Raw genomic sequence first — 18695 nt, 5'->3', positions numbered from 1 at the left:
CACGGGGTTCAGACAGGACCAGGGGTTCCAGCTGGGGAAACACAGCACATAAACACGCTTAAAAATGTCATTTTTCTGTCTGTGGCAGCAAGAGCAGCCTCTCCCTCCTCTCTGTGTGTCACAGCGATGGCACTTGGTCCTGATTGCCAGCTGCTGGTGGCAGCTTCCCGGGATGGCTCCGTGATTGTCTGGAATATGGAAGTTTTTGGGATGCTGCACGCCCTTCCTGGGCACTCTGTTGAGCATTCTCCACCTTGTGAGGCTGGAAGGCTGCTTTCTGCTGAGCCTTCTCCACCTTGTGAGGCTGGAAGGCTGCTTTCTGCTGAGCCTTCTCCACCTTGTGAGGCTGGAAGGCTGCTTTCTGCTGAGCCTTCTCCACTTTGTGAGGCTGGAAGGCTGCTTTCTGCTGAGCCTTCTCCACTTTGTGAGGCTGGAAAGCTGCTTTCTGCTGAGCCTTCTCCACTTTGTGAGGCTGGAAGGCTGCTTTCATGCCTGAGAAGAGCTGTGACAGCTTGGCAGTCCTGGAGCTTTAGGCACACAGACATCTCCCAGCCACGAGCATTCTCCTGAATCCCAAAAGCACTGAGAATCCCTTATTTTGTGAGCCCCTCTCCTACTTGATAGCTGAGGTGAGGTGTGTGGAAGTGTTTGAAAAAGGAACCTGTGCTGTTTCCACTGCCATGGATCACAGTCTGCACATCTGGAATTTGGTTTCTACCAGAGGCAGGTTCATTACCCAGGGTGTGCATCCCAAAGAACAGTCCTCACATCACCTTCCTGTGGATGAGGGGCACAGGATTGCCTGTTCTTCCTCAGGTACAAAGGTACAGTCAGCCTTTACCTTAAAGGGGCTGAAAGAGCCACACATTTGCAGCCACAGCCTTGAAGGTTGTAGCTTGTGACAGGTGAGAATTTTAAATATGAATAATATATTCATAATAAGCCATTTCCCAAGTAAAGAAGCCAACCATGAGCCCCATCTGAGGGCAGACAGAGTAGGAACAGTCTCTGATTTCCTTGTTTCACAGGTGAAGGGTGTGACACACTGCACACGTCTGCCTGAGTGAGATGCTTGGAAATATCTGAGCAAAGCCAGCTCCTTTTCATGGGGCTGATCCCTGGGACAGCCCTTGTCTTCCCACTGAACTGCAGGCAGGATGTCACTGTCATCCTTCCCCCAGAGCCACATGGCAACCAAGGGGCAGGAGAAGCAGTTTGCCACAGCCCAGGATGACTTAGTCCTTGCAGATCCACAGGCCCAGCCACACCATCAGAACCCAGATCCCTGCTTTCCTTGGAGTTAACAGAGTCACCTACAGGGATCCAGTCCTTCAGGAGTGCCCTGGGGACCAAGGGCTCCCTTTGGAAGGTCACAGATCTCCTGCTTGGCAGGAGCCCATGGTCTCTTGGAGCTCTGTCAGTAGCAACTTGAGCTGAGCTATTCTGAGGCACCTCGAGCTGAGTGTCAGTGGTTAACTGATTCCCAAAGAGAACACCCAAATCCTGACAAACTGACAGGCACAAGCTTTTCCCAGCACCCAGGGCTGGTTTGGGAGCATCCTTACAGCTGGATTCACACCCAGGTGTGGTGCTGGCAGGGGCTGAGGGCTGGGAACTCTGCTCTGGCAGAAAACAAAACTCACAGGAGTTACCTGCAGCTGGTTCTGCTCATGTCAGCACATGGCACAAACCAGGGAAGGGGATGAGACTTCTCAAGTTAATAATAGTAATAAAAAGCAGAAATTGGGCCAGCTCAGGAGAATCCAGGAGGGGAAAAAAATACAAGTGGTGCAGGAGGTTGGATCAATGCTGATTTCTGTGAGCTGACAACACACCAAGGATATCTGTGAGCTACTCCTTTCCACAGGTGGAATAAAGGGTTTTACTCTCTCCTACCAGTCTCTTTCCTGCACAGTTATGAGTGCTTCATAACCTAGGAGCTGCATTTGGCTCCCCCCACCCTTCCAGCATCACTCCTGTAAAAATCTGTATTTATTATCTCTATTCTTAAGCACTGTATAACCACTGAAAACTCTAAAACATCTCCACTTCAACCTGTATGTACCAGCACAAAAATCTAATGCCATTTTCAGCCCACATCTCTCCTGAAAGGCCTTTGCAGTGCCTGCTTCTCCAAAGATGATCAATACTTGTGTGCTGGGTCACTCAATCAATCCATCACAGTCTGGGGCATTGAAAGCAGTAACTGTGAAAGAAAAAGTCTTTATTAATTAAATCCTTCCTGTATGAAGGGAAATGGGTCACAGGGCAGCAGTTTGGGCAAGTATCAGAACAGGGGATGGGATATCAAATCCAGAGGTTGTGTGTGAGCATCCTGCCTGGAAGCTGCAAACAGCTGGAATATTCCAGCACAACACAGAGAAAAAGATTCTGAGTTCAAATACCAGCAGCAAGTTTAAAGGCAAGGCAAGAAAGGCTTCTGCACTTTTCTATGATGCAAATCATCGGCAATGCTTAAAGGAAAAACAAACCACATGGCTTATCTTTTCCCCCCGCTCCTCCTTGCTCTTCATGTAACTCAGTTTTACTGAGTTCAAATTGCCTGCTGACAGGGCCCGCTGGGGGAAGTGGCATATTGTAAGCCCACATTTATCCTGCCACCCCAGAGCAACGCTTGAGCTCAGGGCACAGCAGTGAAGAGCTCCCCGGGCACCCCCAGCCCCTCTGGCTCCCCCAGACCCCCCAGGACTCCCCCCAAACCCCCCAGGACTCCCCCAACCCCCCCCCCAGGACTCCCCCAAAACCCCCAGGACTCCCCCAAACCCCCCCAGGACTCCCCCAAACCCCTCCAGGACTCCTCCAACCCCCCCCCCCCCCAGGACTCCCCCAAAACCCCCAGGACTCCCCCAAGGCCCCCAGGACTCCCCCAACCCCCCCCAGGACTCCTCCAAACCCCCCCAGGACTCCCCCAAGCCCCCCAGGACTCCTCCAACCCCCCCCAGGACTCCCCCAAACCCCCCCAGGACTCCCCCAAGCCCCCCAGGACTCCCCCAAACCCCCCCCAGGACTCTCCCAACCCCCCCAGGACTCCTCCAAACCCCCCCAGGACTCCTCCAAACCCCCCCAGAACTCCCCCAAACCCCCCCAGGACTCTCCCAAACCCCCCCAGGACTCCCCCAACCCCCCCCAGGACTCCTCCAAACCCCCTCTGGCTCCCCCCAAACCCCCCATGACCCCTCCAAACCCCCCCAGGACTCTCCCAAACCCCCCAGGACTCCTCCAAATACCCCCCAGGACTCTCCCAAATCCCCCCAGGACTCCCCAAACCCCCCCAGGACTCCCCAAACCCCCTCATGGCTCTTCTCACCCCGGCTCCTCCACACCCCCTGGCTCTTCCAGCCCCTGGGGCTCCCCCAGCCCTCGTTCCTCAAGCTCCCCACAGCCCCCACCAGCCCTGCCGGCCTTCCCCAGCCACCCCTGGGCTCCTCCAGCCCCGTCTGGACCCCTCCAACACCCCTCGGCTCCCTCAGCCCCGCAGCGCCAGACGCGGTCCCTCCAGCCCCGGCAGTTCCAGTTCTCAGCCCGCGGCTCCTGCAGCCTCCACAGCCCCCTCAGCCCCCCGGGCCCCTCCAGCCGCTCCCCCTCAGCCCCGGCGCTCCCTGAGGCGCTCCCTGAGGCGCTCCCTCAGGCGCCGCTCCCGCCGCGGCGCTCGAACGGCCGGAAGCGGCTCTGGGGGCGTGGTCTGCACGACCGGGGGCGTGACCACACCGTGTAAACGTCAAAGAGGCGTGTCCTACAGCGGGGCGTGGCCAACCAGAGGGCGGAGGCGCGGAGGGCGGGGCGTGTCCTGCCGCGGGGGCGTGGCCCGGGCCGTGCGCGCTGACGCACCGGCCGCGCGCGCCGCCGGGGCCGCGCTCGCCCGCCCGACTCCAACATGGCGGCGGGGGGCGGCGGCGGCCGCGGGGCCGGCGGGGGCAGCGCCCCGCGCTGGGGCGGCGGCGGCGGCCGGGCCGCGCCGCACGAGAAGCTGCCGGTGCACGTGAGTGCGGGGCCCGCCGCGGCGGCCGCCATCGTCCCTTCCCCACCCTCCCCGCCCCCGCCAATGGCCGCTCCTCGCCCCCCCGGGACGGCCCCGCCCGCCCCCGCCGTGACCTGCCCTGTCCCGGCCGCGGTGCCGAACTCGTCCCCCAGGGCTTGTCCCTCACCCGCCGGTATCGGGGGGTGTCCCGGGGGTTTGTCCCCCTCGCGCTGGGGGCTTCCCCGCCCTCCTCCGCTGGTTCCGTGGGGTCCCCTGGGGCCGCATCCCGTTCCCCCGGTTCCGTGTCCTGTTCCCCCGGTACCGTGAGGGCTCCCCGGGCCCGTTTCCCCCTCCCCTGGGCCATGCCCCTCTCCCCGGCCCTGCTGTTCCTCTCCGGTACCGCGGTCGTCCTCCCCAGGGACCTGTTCCCGGCTCCCCGGTACCGTGCCCCGCTCCGTGCCTTGCCACCCCCGAGCACGGGAAGCCCACCGGGGCCTGCCGGCCTCCGGCCCCCTCAGCCGGTACCGAGTGCCCTCCGCCGGTGCTGCGGGCCTCCCCCGGGGCCGGTTCCCACCCCCTGCAGCGCCTCGCGGTGCCCCCGCCCAGTTGTGGTGCCGGGGGGGCTCCAGGGCCTGTTCCCCAGCGGGTTCTGCCCCCGCAGGTGGAGGATGCGCTCTCCTACCTGGACCAGGTGAAGATCCGCTTTGGCAGCGACCCTGCCACCTACAACGGCTTCCTGGAGATCATGAAGGAGTTCAAGAGCCAGAGGTAAAGCCAAGCTCCTGCACCCCAGGGTGCTCTGGGGAGCTCCTCAGCCTTTCACAGAACCCCAGAACATCCTGAGCTGGGAGGGATCCCCAGGGATCAAATCCAGCCCCTGGCCCTGCCCAGGCACCCCAACACCCCCACCCTGAGCATCCCTGGCAGCGCTGTCCAAACGCTCCTGCAGCTCTGGCAGCCTTGGGGCCGGGACCATTCCCTGGGGAGCCTGGGCAGTGCCAGCACCCTCGGGGGGAAGAACCTTTCCCTGAGCTCCGTGCCAAGCCCTGGCCCAGCTCCAGCCCTTCCCTAAGGTCTCAGCCTTTGTGGGGTCTCTTTACCTGTGCAGAGCCCCCCAGCCTTCACCCCATCACTCCCCCTCTGCACACTCACTGCCCTGTCCCCCAGCGGTGCAGTCCTGTGAAGCTGGAATACTTCTGCCCACCCCATAATTTTCCAGGGGTGAAATCCACAGGAGAAAGCAAATCTGCTTTTGCTTTCCACTCTGAAGCGCAGATCTGAGAAACACGTGAAGCAGCCTGAGCAGAACCTGCGACCTGCCAACCCTGGAGGTGCTGGCTGTCTGTCCTGCCCCTTTGCCAACCTGCACACTCATCTCTCCTCTCCATGGATAACATTCCCAGGGTGAAGCTGCAGTGGTCATTCTTTCTAATTGGGCTAATTTATTTTTTTTTAAAGAATTGCATCCCTAATTTACCAGATACTTCACATTTCTCTTGGTTGGCACTTTCTGGGCTTAACTGGTGTTTCTAATTTGGATAAAAGTAACAAACCCCTCTCAATTTTAGCATTGACACACCTGGAGTCATCCGACGTGTTTCTCAGCTTTTCCATGAGCATCCCGACCTCATTGTGGGATTCAATGCATTTCTTCCTCTGGGCTACAGGATAGAAATTCCAAAGAATGGGAAATTAAGTATACAGTCACCTTTGAATAGTCAGGTAGGTCCCAGAACTCTTATTCTCTAAATAAAGTGTTCCATGTGTCACTGGACACGTCTGCACAGTTTAGGCTGCGGAGATTTATGTGTAGTGCACGTTGCTGATGGTTTTAGATGGTTTTTAAAGCCCATGATAATGGGTGTAATATAAATTTACTTATTCAGAGAATCATAGAGTGCTTAGGATTGCAAGGAGCCTTAAAGATCACCTAGTTCCAACCTCCAATTTATTCCCAAACCAGGTAGTTTGGCTTACACAGGAGTGATGATTCTGCATGGAAACACCATTTCAACACCAAATATTTCAGTCGTGTTTGGAAACTGAAATTGGAATTGGCTTGACATTGTTCCCAATAGGGGTTGTGGGTAGTGGCAAAATGCAGGGGTTGATCCTGGAAGAATTGCACTTCCAGTCTTCCACTGAGAAACCGTGAAACTTGTTTAGGAAACAGGCAAAGGAACTGTGAAATCATTGAATTGTTTAAGTTGGGAAAGGTCTTTAAGATCATGGAATCCCCATCAGGTATTTTTGGTGTGAAATACTCTTGCTGGGATACAGATGGATGTTTCCCCTAGTTGTTTTTTATTATTACTTTGTGGTTGTGGAGCTGAAATAGAGCCATAAACTGAATTCTGCTGATAAACTTGTGGTGTAACTCTAGTTAGCAGCAGGAACTACCTTTTAAATCTCAGCTCCCTCAGATCTCTGTGTTGCTTAGGAATTAACACCTGTAAGGGCCATATGTTTAATATGCCCCTTAAAACTGGCAGCCCCTCTGCAATAACCAGTGGTAGCAGAACCTGCAGTGGTGTTTGGTGCAGCCTCTCAGGTGAGGCCAATAAGGCTGTGACAGCCACAAATCAAGTGGTTCCTACACCAGGGAGAACTTCAGGCATTATTTTAACTGATGGAGTTAATAAACCAGGTAGGGAAATTGATTGGTGACTGAAATACTTTTTCTTCCTTCTTCCCGTGACAATATTTTTTTAGCTGGAGACTTGCCAGCACTGCTGCTGGGTTGTTGTTGAGCTGGTCCCTGATCTTTTTCCAACCCATCTCGTGTGTCCTGTGCCCCCAGGTGCCCCCAGAGCCCGTCCCCAGTGCACTCCCTGGCAGTGGGCTGGTCTTGCACTACTCCCAGGAGAACTCCCACAACCACAGCGACTGCTCCGAGGAGTTTCGGCAGCAGCTTCCCTACAAAGAAGATAAATCCCAAATTCCCTTGGAATCTGATTCCGTGGAGTTCAATAATGCCATCAGTTATGTGAATAAGATCAAAACACGTTTCCTTGACCATCCAGAGATTTACAGATCCTTTCTAGAAATTCTTCACACTTACCAGGTAAAAAGTCTTCTGTGGAAGAGGCAGTGGGTTGGCACTGGAGCTGTTGGAGTTGTGGTTGTCAAATTTAATCTCTGCCTGTTGAACAGACTTAGAGTTCCCAAGGACTTGTCTTCACAGATATTCACAGGAAGTGACAAAAAGTGTGAAAACCGTGGAACTTTGCAGGGTGTAAAGAGGCTGTAGCCAGACCTGTCTGTACTCACCTTCAGTTGATTTTGTGATCCTGTGTGTGAAAGGAGGCCCTGTAAGAACCTGGGCTGCCTCAGAGTCCTTTCTGTTGTGTGGCATTCGTGTTTTTGGCTCGGGGTGAGTTTTCTGGCAGAGTGAGGGATCTTTTGACTCTGTTGAACATCTGTGTGTATGTTTTCAGAAAGAGCAGCTGAACACCAAGGGCCGACCCTTCCGGGGCATGTCAGAGGAGGAAGTGTTCACCGAAGTGGCCAATCTGTTCCGGGGACAGGAGGATCTGCTCTCAGAGTTTGGACAGTTCCTCCCAGAGGCAAAAAGGTCTTTGGTAGGTGCTGAGAGCAGAGCAGGATATTGAATGCTCTGTCTGCATGTAGAATATGCAAAACATGGAAAATCATACAGCCAGTAATGAACATTGCTCCTCTTCGTTGTTTGGATTTTCTCAGAACAGGTGACTTAACCACATGCTCTGTGTCCTGTTAGGACTCTTTATTTGAGAGGAGAATGTTGAAATCATTATTTATTTCCTTCAGTTCACAGGAAATGGACCATGTGAAGTGAACAGTGTCCAGAAAACTGAGCATGAGAAGAATCTGGAGCACAGCAAGAAGCGATCCAGGCCGCTGCTGCTGCGTCCTGTTTCTGGCCCAGCAAAGGTATCCTTCAGCGAGTGAAAACTTAAAATAACCTCATTACTTGTGCTTAGTAATTGCTGAGATAAAGGAGTAATGAGTAGTGTCTTTGATGTATGTAGGTGTATGAGAAACAAAATTTTGAGTTATTTCAATTGCTGTAGGAAAAGGGAATTTTTAATGCATGCTTAAATGTGTGTGGTAACATGTTTGATACTAAATATCACAAACTTCTGTGCTAAGTATTGGCCCTGGAAGGGGACAAGTAATTGCTTCTGTGCAGAATCTCAAGTGATTCTCTTTTTTTTTTTTGTTGTTGTTTCTTCTTAGCTGGGAGACATTTGACAGAGATTGCTGTGAGGATGTGACACAGCAATGCCAGATCACTGCTGGGGAAATACAGGGTCTCAGCCTTTGCAGGGAGCTGTTCTGTGTCAACAGAGTGGAATTTGATGGCATTTGAGTCACAACATTTTAAATGTAACTGCTTGTTCTTTTAACAGAAGAAAATGAAGCTGCGAGGTACCAAAGATCTGTCAGTTGCAACAGTGGGGAAATATGGGACACTGCAAGAATTTTCCTTCTTTGACAAGGTCAGTATTTGTCCTTTTCTCACATTCTCTGGACTTATCTTCAGCCTTTCACATGGTTGTTAATTTGTTGGTTTTCTGTACAATTTGTGTGTCAGCACTTAAGACATTCCCGTGACTTTTCAAGTGGTAGAGAAAGACTGGCAAAAATTAAAATAGGTGGGTTTGGAAGATGAATAGACTGATAATGAATAAATTTCTAAATCCAAGTGGCATTCAGGTGCTGTGATCATCTCTCCAAACTGCTGCAGGTGCGCAGGGTGCTCAAGAGTCAGGAGGTCTATGAAAATTTTCTTCGTTGCATTGCTCTCTTCAACCAGGAGTTGGTCTCTGGCTCCGAGTTGCTCCAGCTTGTTACACCCTTTTTAGGGTAAGTTACTAACTTACCTCTCTGCCCTGTGGTACTTTGTAGGTCCTACTCTGTTATTTTTTGGGCACATTGTGAACTTTTTTACAGAAGGTTTGGATTTAATTTGGAAGTATCTCCTGGGTAGCAGGCAAGAAAATAAAGTTTAATTCAAAGTGAGGAGTAATAAAATCTGAACCTTTACATTTATCTGTACAGCTCTTAATGAGTGTTGTGAGGAAGATACTTTCCTCTGTATGTTCACACTGCCCATTTAATATCTCAAAGTATAATAAAGGTATAAACATGAAATCTGAGACCAGGGCTGTGAGAAGGATAAATAGCTGCAGCTCTGCTGTGAGCCTCCTGAGCTGTTTGGCTTGCAGCAGAAGAGGGAGAGTCAAATGGCAAGGATCAGTTTCTCCTCAGGCACTTAAGGGGAGTGTTTGTGTGGTGAAGGGAAATAATTTTCCTACCTTAAGTGAAAAAAAACAAGCCCTAAAGCAATTCAGAGAGAATGATAACAGAGGTGAGATGTTGGTGAAATATTTCTCCCTGCAATGCTGAGTTTGTTTAGATATTTCTGCCTCCCTTTTATGACACGCATTAACCACCCTAAAACTGTCACACTGAAATAACAAAATACTTGTGTTTTTGAAGGAAATTCCCAGAACTCTTTGCACAGTTCAAGTCCTTCCTTGGGGTGAAAGAGCTTTCCTTTGCTTCTCCGCTGAGCGACCGCTCCGGGGATGGAATGAGCCGGGAAATCGATTACGCGTCCTGCAAACGCATCGGATCCAGTTACAGGGCTCTCCCAAAAACCTACCAGCAGCCAAAGTGCAGTGGGAGAACAGCCATTTGCAAGGAGGTACTCTGGGATCAGGCTGTTCAATCCCTGAACACACATACAAATTGGAGTGGGGCGGTTTGTGCCATAGCTGCTGCATGTGGAGTCCCCTTTTCAGTGCTAATTCAATTGATTCAGCCAATTTACTGAAATAATACCCACATTTCACTAACTTTATCAAAACCTGTCTCAAATCACATCTCAAATACGTGCAGACAGAAATTTATTCCTATAGACAGAAAAGAATATTAAATATCCTGGAATTAATTTTCTAGCAGTGGGCCAGTATGGCCTCTGGGAATAATTTTTCTCTGGAAGAGCCCCGTGAGGCCGTGCCTGAGGTGCCATTCCCACTGTTGTGGGGAGCTCTGTCTCCTTTATTTACAGCTGCTGATCACTGCAGAGTGATCTCTGTTTGTGAGGTGATAGTGAAGGCGTTACTGAGTTTAGTGAACAGGGCCCTGCAGTTCCACACAGACCTCAAATATGGGGAGCAGTGACCCAGGAATTAGGTCTGGAATGTCCTACAGAACCTCAGGGAAGAACTATGCAAGAAGACAGGAGAGAAAACCCCATGAGAACAGCTCTGGGCTCCCAAGGGGCTCAATGTCATGCCTCTGCACTGTTGCAGGTGTTAAATGATACCTGGGTTTCGTTTCCATCCTGGTCTGAAGACTCCACTTTTGTCAGCTCCAAGAAGACTCCATATGAGGAGCAGCTGCACCGCTGCGAGGACGAGCGCTTTGAGGTACCTCTGCTGCTGAGCTCCCTTTCTGCTCCCTCAGAAAGCAAAACCTCTGGATTTTGCTGAATTAATTAGCGGCCAGTTCCTGAAAGTTCTGTTGGTGTTTGTTGGTTTGAGATGGAGTTTGGTTGTGCTGTGCTTGGAGTCTAATAGTTCTTCCTAGGCATGAATCCAGTTCTAAATTGCATGTGACCTTTGGGAGAGCTGGCAGAGGTCTATTTTCCAGTAAAAACCTTCCTGCTGCTTCCTGGCTCCACCCCGTGGGGCTGGAACACCTTCCACAAACCTGGGCTGCTGCTGCTCTCCGTGTTCCTGCTCTGCCTGTTCTGACACTGATTTCTGGGAACTTTCAACAGCTGGATGTTGTCCTGGAGACCAATTTAGCCACAATCCGTGTGCTGGAGAGTGTGCAGAAAAAACTGTCCCGCCTGACCCAGGAGGACCAGGAGAAGTTTCGCCTGGATGATTGTTTGGGGGGAACCTCAGAAGTGATCCAGCGCCGGGCCATCTATCGCATCTACGGTGACAAAGCACCAGAGATCATCGAGAGTCTGAAGAAAAACCCAGTTACTGCTGTCCCTGTAGTTCTTAAGAGGTAATTCCCATTGTGCTTTGTTCTTTAAGAGGCTGAAAAAAGGATTTTTAAAGCATTTTTAAACAACAAAACGTGAGGACGTAGCCTCAGGCTGTGCTGCTGGAAGTTCTGGTTGGACATCAGGGGGAATTTCTTCACAGAAGGGGTTGTTAAACATTGGAAAGGGGTTCCCAGGGAGGTGGTGGAGTCCCCATCCCTGGAGGTGTTCAAAAACCAACTGGACATGGCACCTGGTGCTCTGGTCTGGTTGATAAAGCAGTGATTGGTCAAAGGTTGGACTTGATGATCTCAGAGGTCTTTTTGAACCTAAACGGTTTTGTGATTCTGTAGGTGTTGTTTGAACTCATCATCATCGGTGGTGCTTTCTCAAATTCATTTATTGCTTCCAGGAATCAATTCTGGTTTTCCACTGAAAACTTCTTGCTGCACCACAGTTGGCTGCATTAAAATGTTTTGGGTGTGTTTCTCTGTCTGTCTGTCTGAACTGACAAAGACTGTTCATTTATGCAGGTTGAAAGCAAAAGAGGAAGAATGGAGGGAGGCCCAGCAGGGCTTCAACAAGATTTGGAGGGAGCAGTATGAGAAGGCCTATTTGAAATCCCTGGACCACCAGGCTGTCAACTTCAAGCAGAATGACACCAAAGCTCTGCGCTCCAAGAGCTTGCTGAATGAAATTGAGAGTGTCTATGACGAGGTGGGTATGGCAGGGAATGACCCCTCCATTCCCTCCCTTGCTAGTGTGACCAGATGTGCCCATAGCACCTGGGGCCGTGTGGAAGTGGTTGGAAATTGGGTCAAAACCAGCTGTCCCAAGCACAATGTTAATACTGGCTTATTCCTCCTGGTAGGAATGGCTCTTGAGCATGGATTGGAAGGATCTTTATCTGTTTGTCTCTTGATTACAGCATCAGGAGCAGCATTCGGAGGGGAGGAGTTCATCCACGAATGAGCCTCATCTTATCTTCATCTATGAAGACAAGCAGATTTTGGAAGATGCAGCATCTCTTATCAGCTATTATGTGAAAAGGCAGCCCACCATCCAAAAGGAGGATCAGGCAACCATCAGGCAGATTGTGCATCACTTCATACCTGAGCTGTTCTTCTCTCAGCCACCTGAACACAACATTTCTGAGGAATCAACAGATGAGGACAGAGAAAACCACCAGGGGCAGAACCTGGATACTCCTGAGCTGCGGAAAAAACACGTGCCTGGGCCTCCAAGCAGTCCTTTGGAGACCAAAGCAACCTTCTGTGATGTGACAGCTGCTGAGCCCCACAACACCCTGGATGATGTTTACAGCCTCTTCTTTGTCAATAACAATTGGTATTTCTTCCTGCGCCTTCACCAGACTCTGTGCTCCAGGCTCCTAAAGATTTATCGCCAGGCCCAGAAGCAGCTTCTGGAATATCGGACTGAGAAAGAGAGAGAGAAGCTCCTCTGTGAAGGGAGGAAAGAAAAAACCAATGATCCAGCCATGGAGCTAAGACTGAAACAACCAAGTAAGAATAATGCAGGGCTTAGTTCACTCCTAATGCTCTGGGTGCTCCATTGTGCATGAGTGAGTCACGGGGGCCAGCAGGCAGCTCTGTGAAGGGTGTGGAGGTGCAATCCTCTGCTGTATTGGTGAGTTGTGGACACAGCTCCTTCAGCAGGGCAGTCAGGGTGTCACAGGCTGCTTCACTGAGACTTCCTGCCAGCCCACCGTTCTCAGGTACCTCCTTGTAGGAATCCGTTACTTTGATTTACAATGTAAACAGCCCCACAAAGAAATAGTTATTGCCCAGGGCAGTCCTGGAAGTACGTGAGGAAAACTGTCCCAGCCTGTCAGGGCACCTGGCAGGGATCTGCTTGTCTGTAATGTCACTCTCTGCACTGGGTTTTGTGGTTCTTGTGCAGTGCTGCCTCTTGCACTGCTTGACTTCACTCTGCCTGTTCTGTGTGTGCAATGGACTCACTTTGCTTGACTTCACTCTGCCTGTTCTGTGTGTGCAATGGACTCACTTTGCTTGACTTCACTCTGCCTGTTCTGTGTGTGCAATGAACTCACTTTGCTTGACTTCACTCTGCTGTTCTGTGTGTGCAATGAACTCACTTTGCTTGACTTCACTCTGCTGTTCTGTGTGTGCAATGAACTCACTTTGCTTGACTTCACTCTGCTGTTCTGTGTGTGCAATGAACTCACTTTCCCCTGGCCAGGTGAGGTGGAGCTGGAGGAGTACTACCCAGCCTTCCTGGACATGGTGAGGAGCCTGCTGGACGGGAACATCGACCCCACGCAGTACGAGGACACCCTGCGGGAGATGTTCACCATCCACGCCTACATCGGCTTCACCATGGACAAGCTGGTGCAGAACATCGTGCGCCAGGTGAGGGCCGGGCTGGGCTGGGCTGGGGCTGCACATCACCCCTCACACACAGCCAGAATTCTCCCAGTGCCCTCCAGAGCAATGGACACTGAGCTTGGAGCAAATCCAGAGAAAAGTTCTATCTGACAGGGAAATGCCCCAGCAGAAATTTAGTGTGAGAATTCAGCTTCCATACAGGGACCATCTTGGATTTATTCTTTCTGGCCTTTCCCAATGTTTTTTTGAGTTCCAGTCTGTTCAAAATTCTGCCATGCTCAAAATACATCTAAGGCAACACAAAAAATGTCAGGTCCTTTTTACTCAAATCTTTCTTCCAGCTGTAGTTTTCTAGTTAAGGCACATCAGCCCCTCACTCTCCTCTCTTCCTTTTATTGCAAAGTCATGAAAAAGAGAGTGAAATGTGGGAAGTCTCTGGAGTTTGCTGCTTCAGCTGAGTGTGATGCCAAGCTGAGTTTTACACTCCTTTCATGACACACTGGAGCTAACTCTTGGCCCAGGCTTGCTGACTGAACTTCCCCTTTTTTAATGGAAGCTTCACCATCTAGTGAGCGATGACATCTGCTTGAAGGTGGTTGAGCTGTACCTGAACGAGAGGAAGCGAGGAGCTGCTGGGGGTAATTTGTCATCCCGCTGTGTCCGGGCAGCAAAGGAGACCAGCTACCAGTGGAAGGCTGAACGGTGCATGGCAGATGAGAACTGCTTCAAGGTGAGACCTTGCTGCCAGGGAACTTCACAAAATCACTGAAAAACTTCAGAAAATCTCCCTGGTGGCACTTCACCTGTGAGAAGTTGGGTTTGGAAGCTCCAAGGGGAGAGAATGAGCAATATGGAGAGAAGGAACCAAAATCAGAGCACAGACAGTGAGGAGACATTGTGGTTCACTGAGAAGCACTGCTGCTTCTCTCCTAGCTTCTAGTTGTTGTCTAAATGACTTGTGAATATGCAGCATTTTATTGTGAACCCCTGTGGCAAATATTTTCTGTAACTTTATCACAGGTCATGTTTCTCCAGAGGAAAGGACAGGTGATCATGACCATTGAGCTGCTGGATACAGAAGAAACCCAGACAGAAGATCCTGTGGAGGTCCAGGTAACACTACAGTGACCATGGAGTCTGTGTACCACAGAGCAGATGTCTAAGAATGCTTTCCCTGCTTTCTTGTTCCAAACTGTGAGGCTTTGCCAGGAGGACAGGTTTGCCTGGAGGGTGGGCAGATGACTTGTGGGGTTGTGGCCATTGACAGAAATGCATTAGCAAAAGAGTAGCAACATAAATCAGCCTCAGAATAATCGGCTTGGAAATAAACAGGTTCTTTGCAGTGATGTTTGTCCTGATGAGGTGAAATCTCACTGGAACTGGTCTCCCTTGTGTAGCACCTGGCAAACTACATGGAGCAGTACGTTGGGGTGGAAGGAGCTCCCAACAACCAGAACGATGGCTTCCTCCTGAAACCGGTCTTTCTGCAAAGGTGAGCTGCTCCCTGCCCTGAGCCACACCTGCAGCAGCTGCTGCTGCCTCCTCCCTGCCCGTGTGCCAGTGGGTTTGGGTGATGTGCCGGCCCTGGGGAGGTGCACTCACCTTTGAGGGGCTGCTCCAGGCCAGTGAGCTGCACGGTAGTGCTGAAAGAGAAATTAATGACCACTGCACTGAGGTTTGTTCATGGAACTGTGTTTGGAATGGAGCAGGATGGACTCTGGGTGGGATTCTGGGTCTACTTTGCTCCCACTGCACTAAATATTTGTCAGTGGATACGGAGGAAGATCCCGGAGAGAGCCTGAAAAACCAAACGTGCAAATACAAGTTCCATACTTGTGCTGTGAGCCCTGTCAGCTGAGGAGAGCACTTCACCAGGTGTGACACATGCTTTGTCATCCTTGTTTTGCTCCAGAAACCTGAAGAAGTTTCGCAAGTGGCAGTGCAAGCAGGTGAGGGCCCTGCGCAGCGAGGTCAAGAGCTCCTGGAAGCGGCTGATCGGGGTGGAGAGCGCCTGCAACGTCGACTGCCGCTTCAAGCTCAACACCCACAAGATGATGTTCATCATGAACTCCGAGGATTACATGTACAGGAGGGGAGCTCTCTGCAGAGCCAAGCAGGTACATCTCCCTTTTGCTCCCTCCGCAGCCCAGGTGGTAGCAGAGGCTGGGGGTGGGAGCCAAAATGCAGGAACCAGTAATTCTGATTCCATGATACCAATAGCAGGAATTGTGGCTGAATTCCTCCTGCAAGCTGCACCCAAAAGTTACTGCTCTGTGTTGGGTGTAACATGGAGGAGAGCTGGTAAATGCTCTGTACTTTGGATTAGCTTAGCAGCCTTTTCTTTGCATGCAAATTTTAAGTGGGAGTGGCAAACATTAGGAAATAGGGGTGGTTAAACAGTCTGTGGTTTCCTGTTTCCCTTTGTGCTGTTCCCAAAGAATTGCACACCTCAGGTAGAGCTGAGGGCTTTGGCTTTTCCCCCAGGAGCCTCTCAGTGATCTTTACTGCCTGCTCCCAGGTCCAGCCCGTGGTGCTGCTGAAGCACCACCAGCAGTTCGAGGAGTGGCACAACCGGTGGCTGGAGGAGAACGTGTCCATGGAGGCCGTGGACGTGGTTCAAGACTGGCTGATGGGGGATGAGGACGAGGAGATGGTGCCCTGCAAAACCACCTGTGAGACAGTGAACATCCACGGGGTGCCAGTGAACAGATACAGAGTGCAGTACAGCCGCCGTCCTGCTTCACCCTGAGCACCCAGACAAGGCAGAGCTCTGCTGGTGAAGCACATTTCCTATGAGAATAGTGGTGGGAATGCAATGTATGTATTAATGATATTTATCCAAACAGCATTTTACTTTGGATTATCATGTATTTTCCATATGGTATAGACTTGTCTCCTTGCAGTGTAATCCTCCAGCCATCATGAAGAGACTTTGAAAAGCTTTTATGGGAAGGGGGCTCTTGGCATTGCCACACACTTTTTAGTAGTTTCCTGGCTTTAGGGCACTGCTGACCAGCTCAGTGAGGGGGTGAACTACCACTAGTGGCTTTGTTGGAGAGGTGGAGCTGGGCTGGTGTTTGAGCAGATGCTGGCAGTTGCTTCCACTTCCAAGGGTTTGATTTGCCCTATCTTCCTGACTTTGTGCTGTCTTGGAGCCTGCAGAACTCTTCGCTGTACCCTGGGAGTGCCAGCGGGGCCGAGAGCCCCCGGCACAGGGGGGCTTCGTTATCCCTGTGAACCAACAAGGCAACAAATGACTCTTGTTCCTGGTGCTCTGGTGAGAAAAATGCCAAAACTGACACGGGGATGGCCAGCACTCAAGGCTCTGATGTTCCCTCATCAACCAAGTGTTCTGGAGCGTGCGCTGAGGGGAAGAACTCTGACCCGAGATCCCCCAGCTGCCAGCGCTGCTTTGGGAGCTGAGGAGCTGCTGCAGACTCTGCCTTCCAGAATATCCATGAGGAGGAATGTCCATGGGGAGGAATGTCCATCGCGAGGTCTGATTTTTGGGTTTGTGTTTTGCGTGTTGGTGGGCAGCTCCGGAGCTGGGCATGCCCTGTGCATGCCCTGCCCCTGGCGCGCTGCAGCACATCGGAACATCGGCAGATGGAGCTCCCGGAGCACAGCTGGGAGCTGAGCTCACTCTCCTGCTTCTGCTGGCTCAGCACAGGCGCTGCGTCTGCAGGGACACGCGGAAATCTGCGAGGAGCAGAGTGAGATCCAGCCACAACCACCCTAGATGAGCATCCATACTGCTGTCGAAGCTTTTTTTTGCCGTGAAACCGAACACAGCCTGCCCTGATCCATGCAGAACACCACATCTGACTTAATCTAGTGAGAAATCAAGGAAATTTACTCGTGTCTGTCCTGCAGCCCCACTGTGACTTCACTCCTGTTTTTCAGGGGCCAAGGGCAAGCACGCTGTCCATGGAGTGTATTACAAACATAACATTTTGAGGCATACCCAGCCTCCTTTCAGCTTTGCTTCCAACTTTTCCCTGGCTTTTGGGGCAATAACCCCCCCACCCTGAAACTTTCTGTGGCTTTGATTTTTAGGTTATGATTTCTGCCAGACCTAAGGAGCAGCCTGTAGGATTTGTCCTGGGTTATTTCCACTGTACGACATTTGGTTTCGCAATTGTCTCACTTGACAGTAGAAAAATTGGCCTTTGGGGTATGTTTAATAGGAAACTGTCCCAAGTCTTTGTCTTTTTTGCAAAATAATCTGTGGGAGGGAATGAGGGAGGCCAGTCCCTGGCATTCATGGCCACTTGCACAACCACTGCCAGCAGAGACTTTTCATCAAGAGCCCGTGTTCTCCTGGGCTGGGTCTCTGCTAAACTTTGGTTTAATGATCTGAAGGTTCTTCCCCTGCCCTCATTGCAGTGATAAGAGACCACGAGGCTCTGCAAGGGCTGGGGGGAGCAGGGGGACAAGCCCAGTGCAAAGCACAGTGTCCCCCTTTCCCTTCCAGCCAGCTCACCAAAACACACCTCAGTCCTGCTCACCTCTCTGCTGTCTCCCAGTGGAGATGACAATTGTGCCAAATTTTATGGTTTTGTGATACAGAAAACTGTTTACTAGAAAATAGGTGGCAACTTGTGGCTTAAAATGCATTTGATTCCAGGTGTACCAAGGTGGGCAACACGCCTGGGCACCGTCCTGTTCCATCAACCCATTCTAAGTGTACTTCAGGTATTTTTAAGCATCCTTATTTTGTAAACCTTAATTTATAATCTGAACTGATTAAGGAAGACTTTTGCCCTTTACAGTGCTATTATTCTCGAAGCTGAGAGTAGCAAGGGACATGAGGGGAATATCAGGCAGGTTTGAGAAGGGCTTGTTCATGTCTGAGGGTTTCAGCTGTGTATCTGCACGACCTTGAGTCAAGAGTTTGTTCTTCCATTTGTTTGAAGGATTTTTGCTTTTGGGCTTGTAATTGCTTTGCCAGCTCCTTGAATGTAGTTTTTTTATATTTATTTGCACATTCAAGTAAAATAAAATATTGATTTTAAAAGTCTGCAGCTCTCACTGTTTTATGTTTCTTTCCAACTAATTTAAACTTTGTGACAACCCCCAGAATTCATTGTCTTTTGCCTGAAACTGGATTTTAAATGGTAGAAAAATGCAATGGAAAGGTTGAAGTTGCTGGACAGGCTGCAGGGCGTGCAGATGCAGCTGTGTGTCAGCAAGTGCTGTGTGAGGGTGTGAGCAGTGCACTCGCTGATGGAAAAGGGAAAGACATTTCCTGCAAGCAGAGATCCCACGCAGGAGCTGGGGCTGCACTCACGTGGGAGCTGCCAAAACCTCTCCTGGAGCAGGGAGCCCAGGGGGTGGCACAGTTGCTCCACCGGAGAGGTCT

The 18695-nt window shown here is 51.1% G+C and overlaps 1 protein-coding gene and 2 long non-coding RNA genes across 5 annotated transcripts; 1 reads left to right on the top strand and 2 right to left on the bottom strand.

The window, feature by feature from the left end:
* Nucleotides 1-2037: 2037 nt before the first annotated feature.
* LOC137462974 (uncharacterized) lies at nucleotides 2038-3710 on the bottom strand. Its single transcript, XR_010993810.1, has 2 exons — nucleotides 3503-3710; nucleotides 2038-2206 (listed from the first exon to the last, which is right to left on the bottom strand). It is a non-coding gene; the product is annotated as an uncharacterized lncRNA (long non-coding RNA).
* A 152-nt stretch (nucleotides 3711-3862) lies between these two features.
* On the top strand, nucleotides 3863-18353 carry SIN3B (SIN3 transcription regulator family member B). Of its 3 annotated transcripts, none has more exons than XM_068174084.1 (19): nucleotides 3863-4000; nucleotides 4641-4747; nucleotides 5548-5701; nucleotides 6780-7043; nucleotides 7417-7560; nucleotides 7769-7891; nucleotides 8371-8460; nucleotides 8709-8827; nucleotides 9464-9671; nucleotides 10282-10398; nucleotides 10752-10990; nucleotides 11501-11684; nucleotides 11896-12490; nucleotides 13188-13357; nucleotides 13890-14063; nucleotides 14354-14446; nucleotides 14731-14825; nucleotides 15246-15450; nucleotides 15852-18353. In XM_068174084.1, exons 1-19 carry the CDS (start codon nucleotides 3896-3898, stop codon nucleotides 16080-16082), a joined length of 3417 nt encoding a protein of 1138 aa, XP_068030185.1. In that variant the 5' UTR covers nucleotides 3863-3895; the 3' UTR covers nucleotides 16083-18353. The 3 variants fall into 3 exon arrangements, with proteins under 3 accessions (XP_068030185.1, XP_068030184.1, XP_068030186.1); XM_068174083.1 differs by lacking the exon at nucleotides 3863-4000 and adding an exon at nucleotides 4049-4276; XM_068174085.1 differs by lacking the exons at nucleotides 3863-4000; nucleotides 4641-4747; nucleotides 5548-5701; nucleotides 6780-7043; nucleotides 7417-7560 and adding an exon at nucleotides 7672-7686.
* LOC137463107 (uncharacterized) lies at nucleotides 9468-13346 on the bottom strand. Its single transcript, XR_010993846.1, has 2 exons — nucleotides 13144-13346; nucleotides 9468-12916 (listed from the first exon to the last, which is right to left on the bottom strand). It is a non-coding gene; the product is annotated as an uncharacterized lncRNA (long non-coding RNA).
* Nucleotides 18354-18695: the final 342 nt, after the last annotated feature.

Source organism: Anomalospiza imberbis, chromosome 27 (genome assembly GCF_031753505.1).
Source record: "Anomalospiza imberbis isolate Cuckoo-Finch-1a 21T00152 chromosome 27, ASM3175350v1, whole genome shotgun sequence".
NCBI classification, from domain to species: Eukaryota; Metazoa; Chordata; class Aves; order Passeriformes; family Viduidae; genus Anomalospiza; species Anomalospiza imberbis.
This window is presented reverse-complemented; position numbering and strand designations above follow the sequence as displayed.

Bases quoted from the DNA above. Each gene is read 5' to 3' on its own strand.
- SIN3B (XM_068174083.1), top strand. From the start codon at position 4,064: ATGGCCGCTCCTCGCCCCCCCGGGACGGCCCCGCCCGCCCCCGCCGTG. The intron at 11,685-11,895 runs GTGGGTATGGCA...TCTTGATTACAG, and splicing joins TTGAGAGTGTCTATGACGAG to CATCAGGAGCAGCATTCGGA. The intron at 13,358-13,889 runs GTGAGGGCCGGG...TTTTAATGGAAG, and splicing joins TGCAGAACATCGTGCGCCAG to CTTCACCATCTAGTGAGCGA.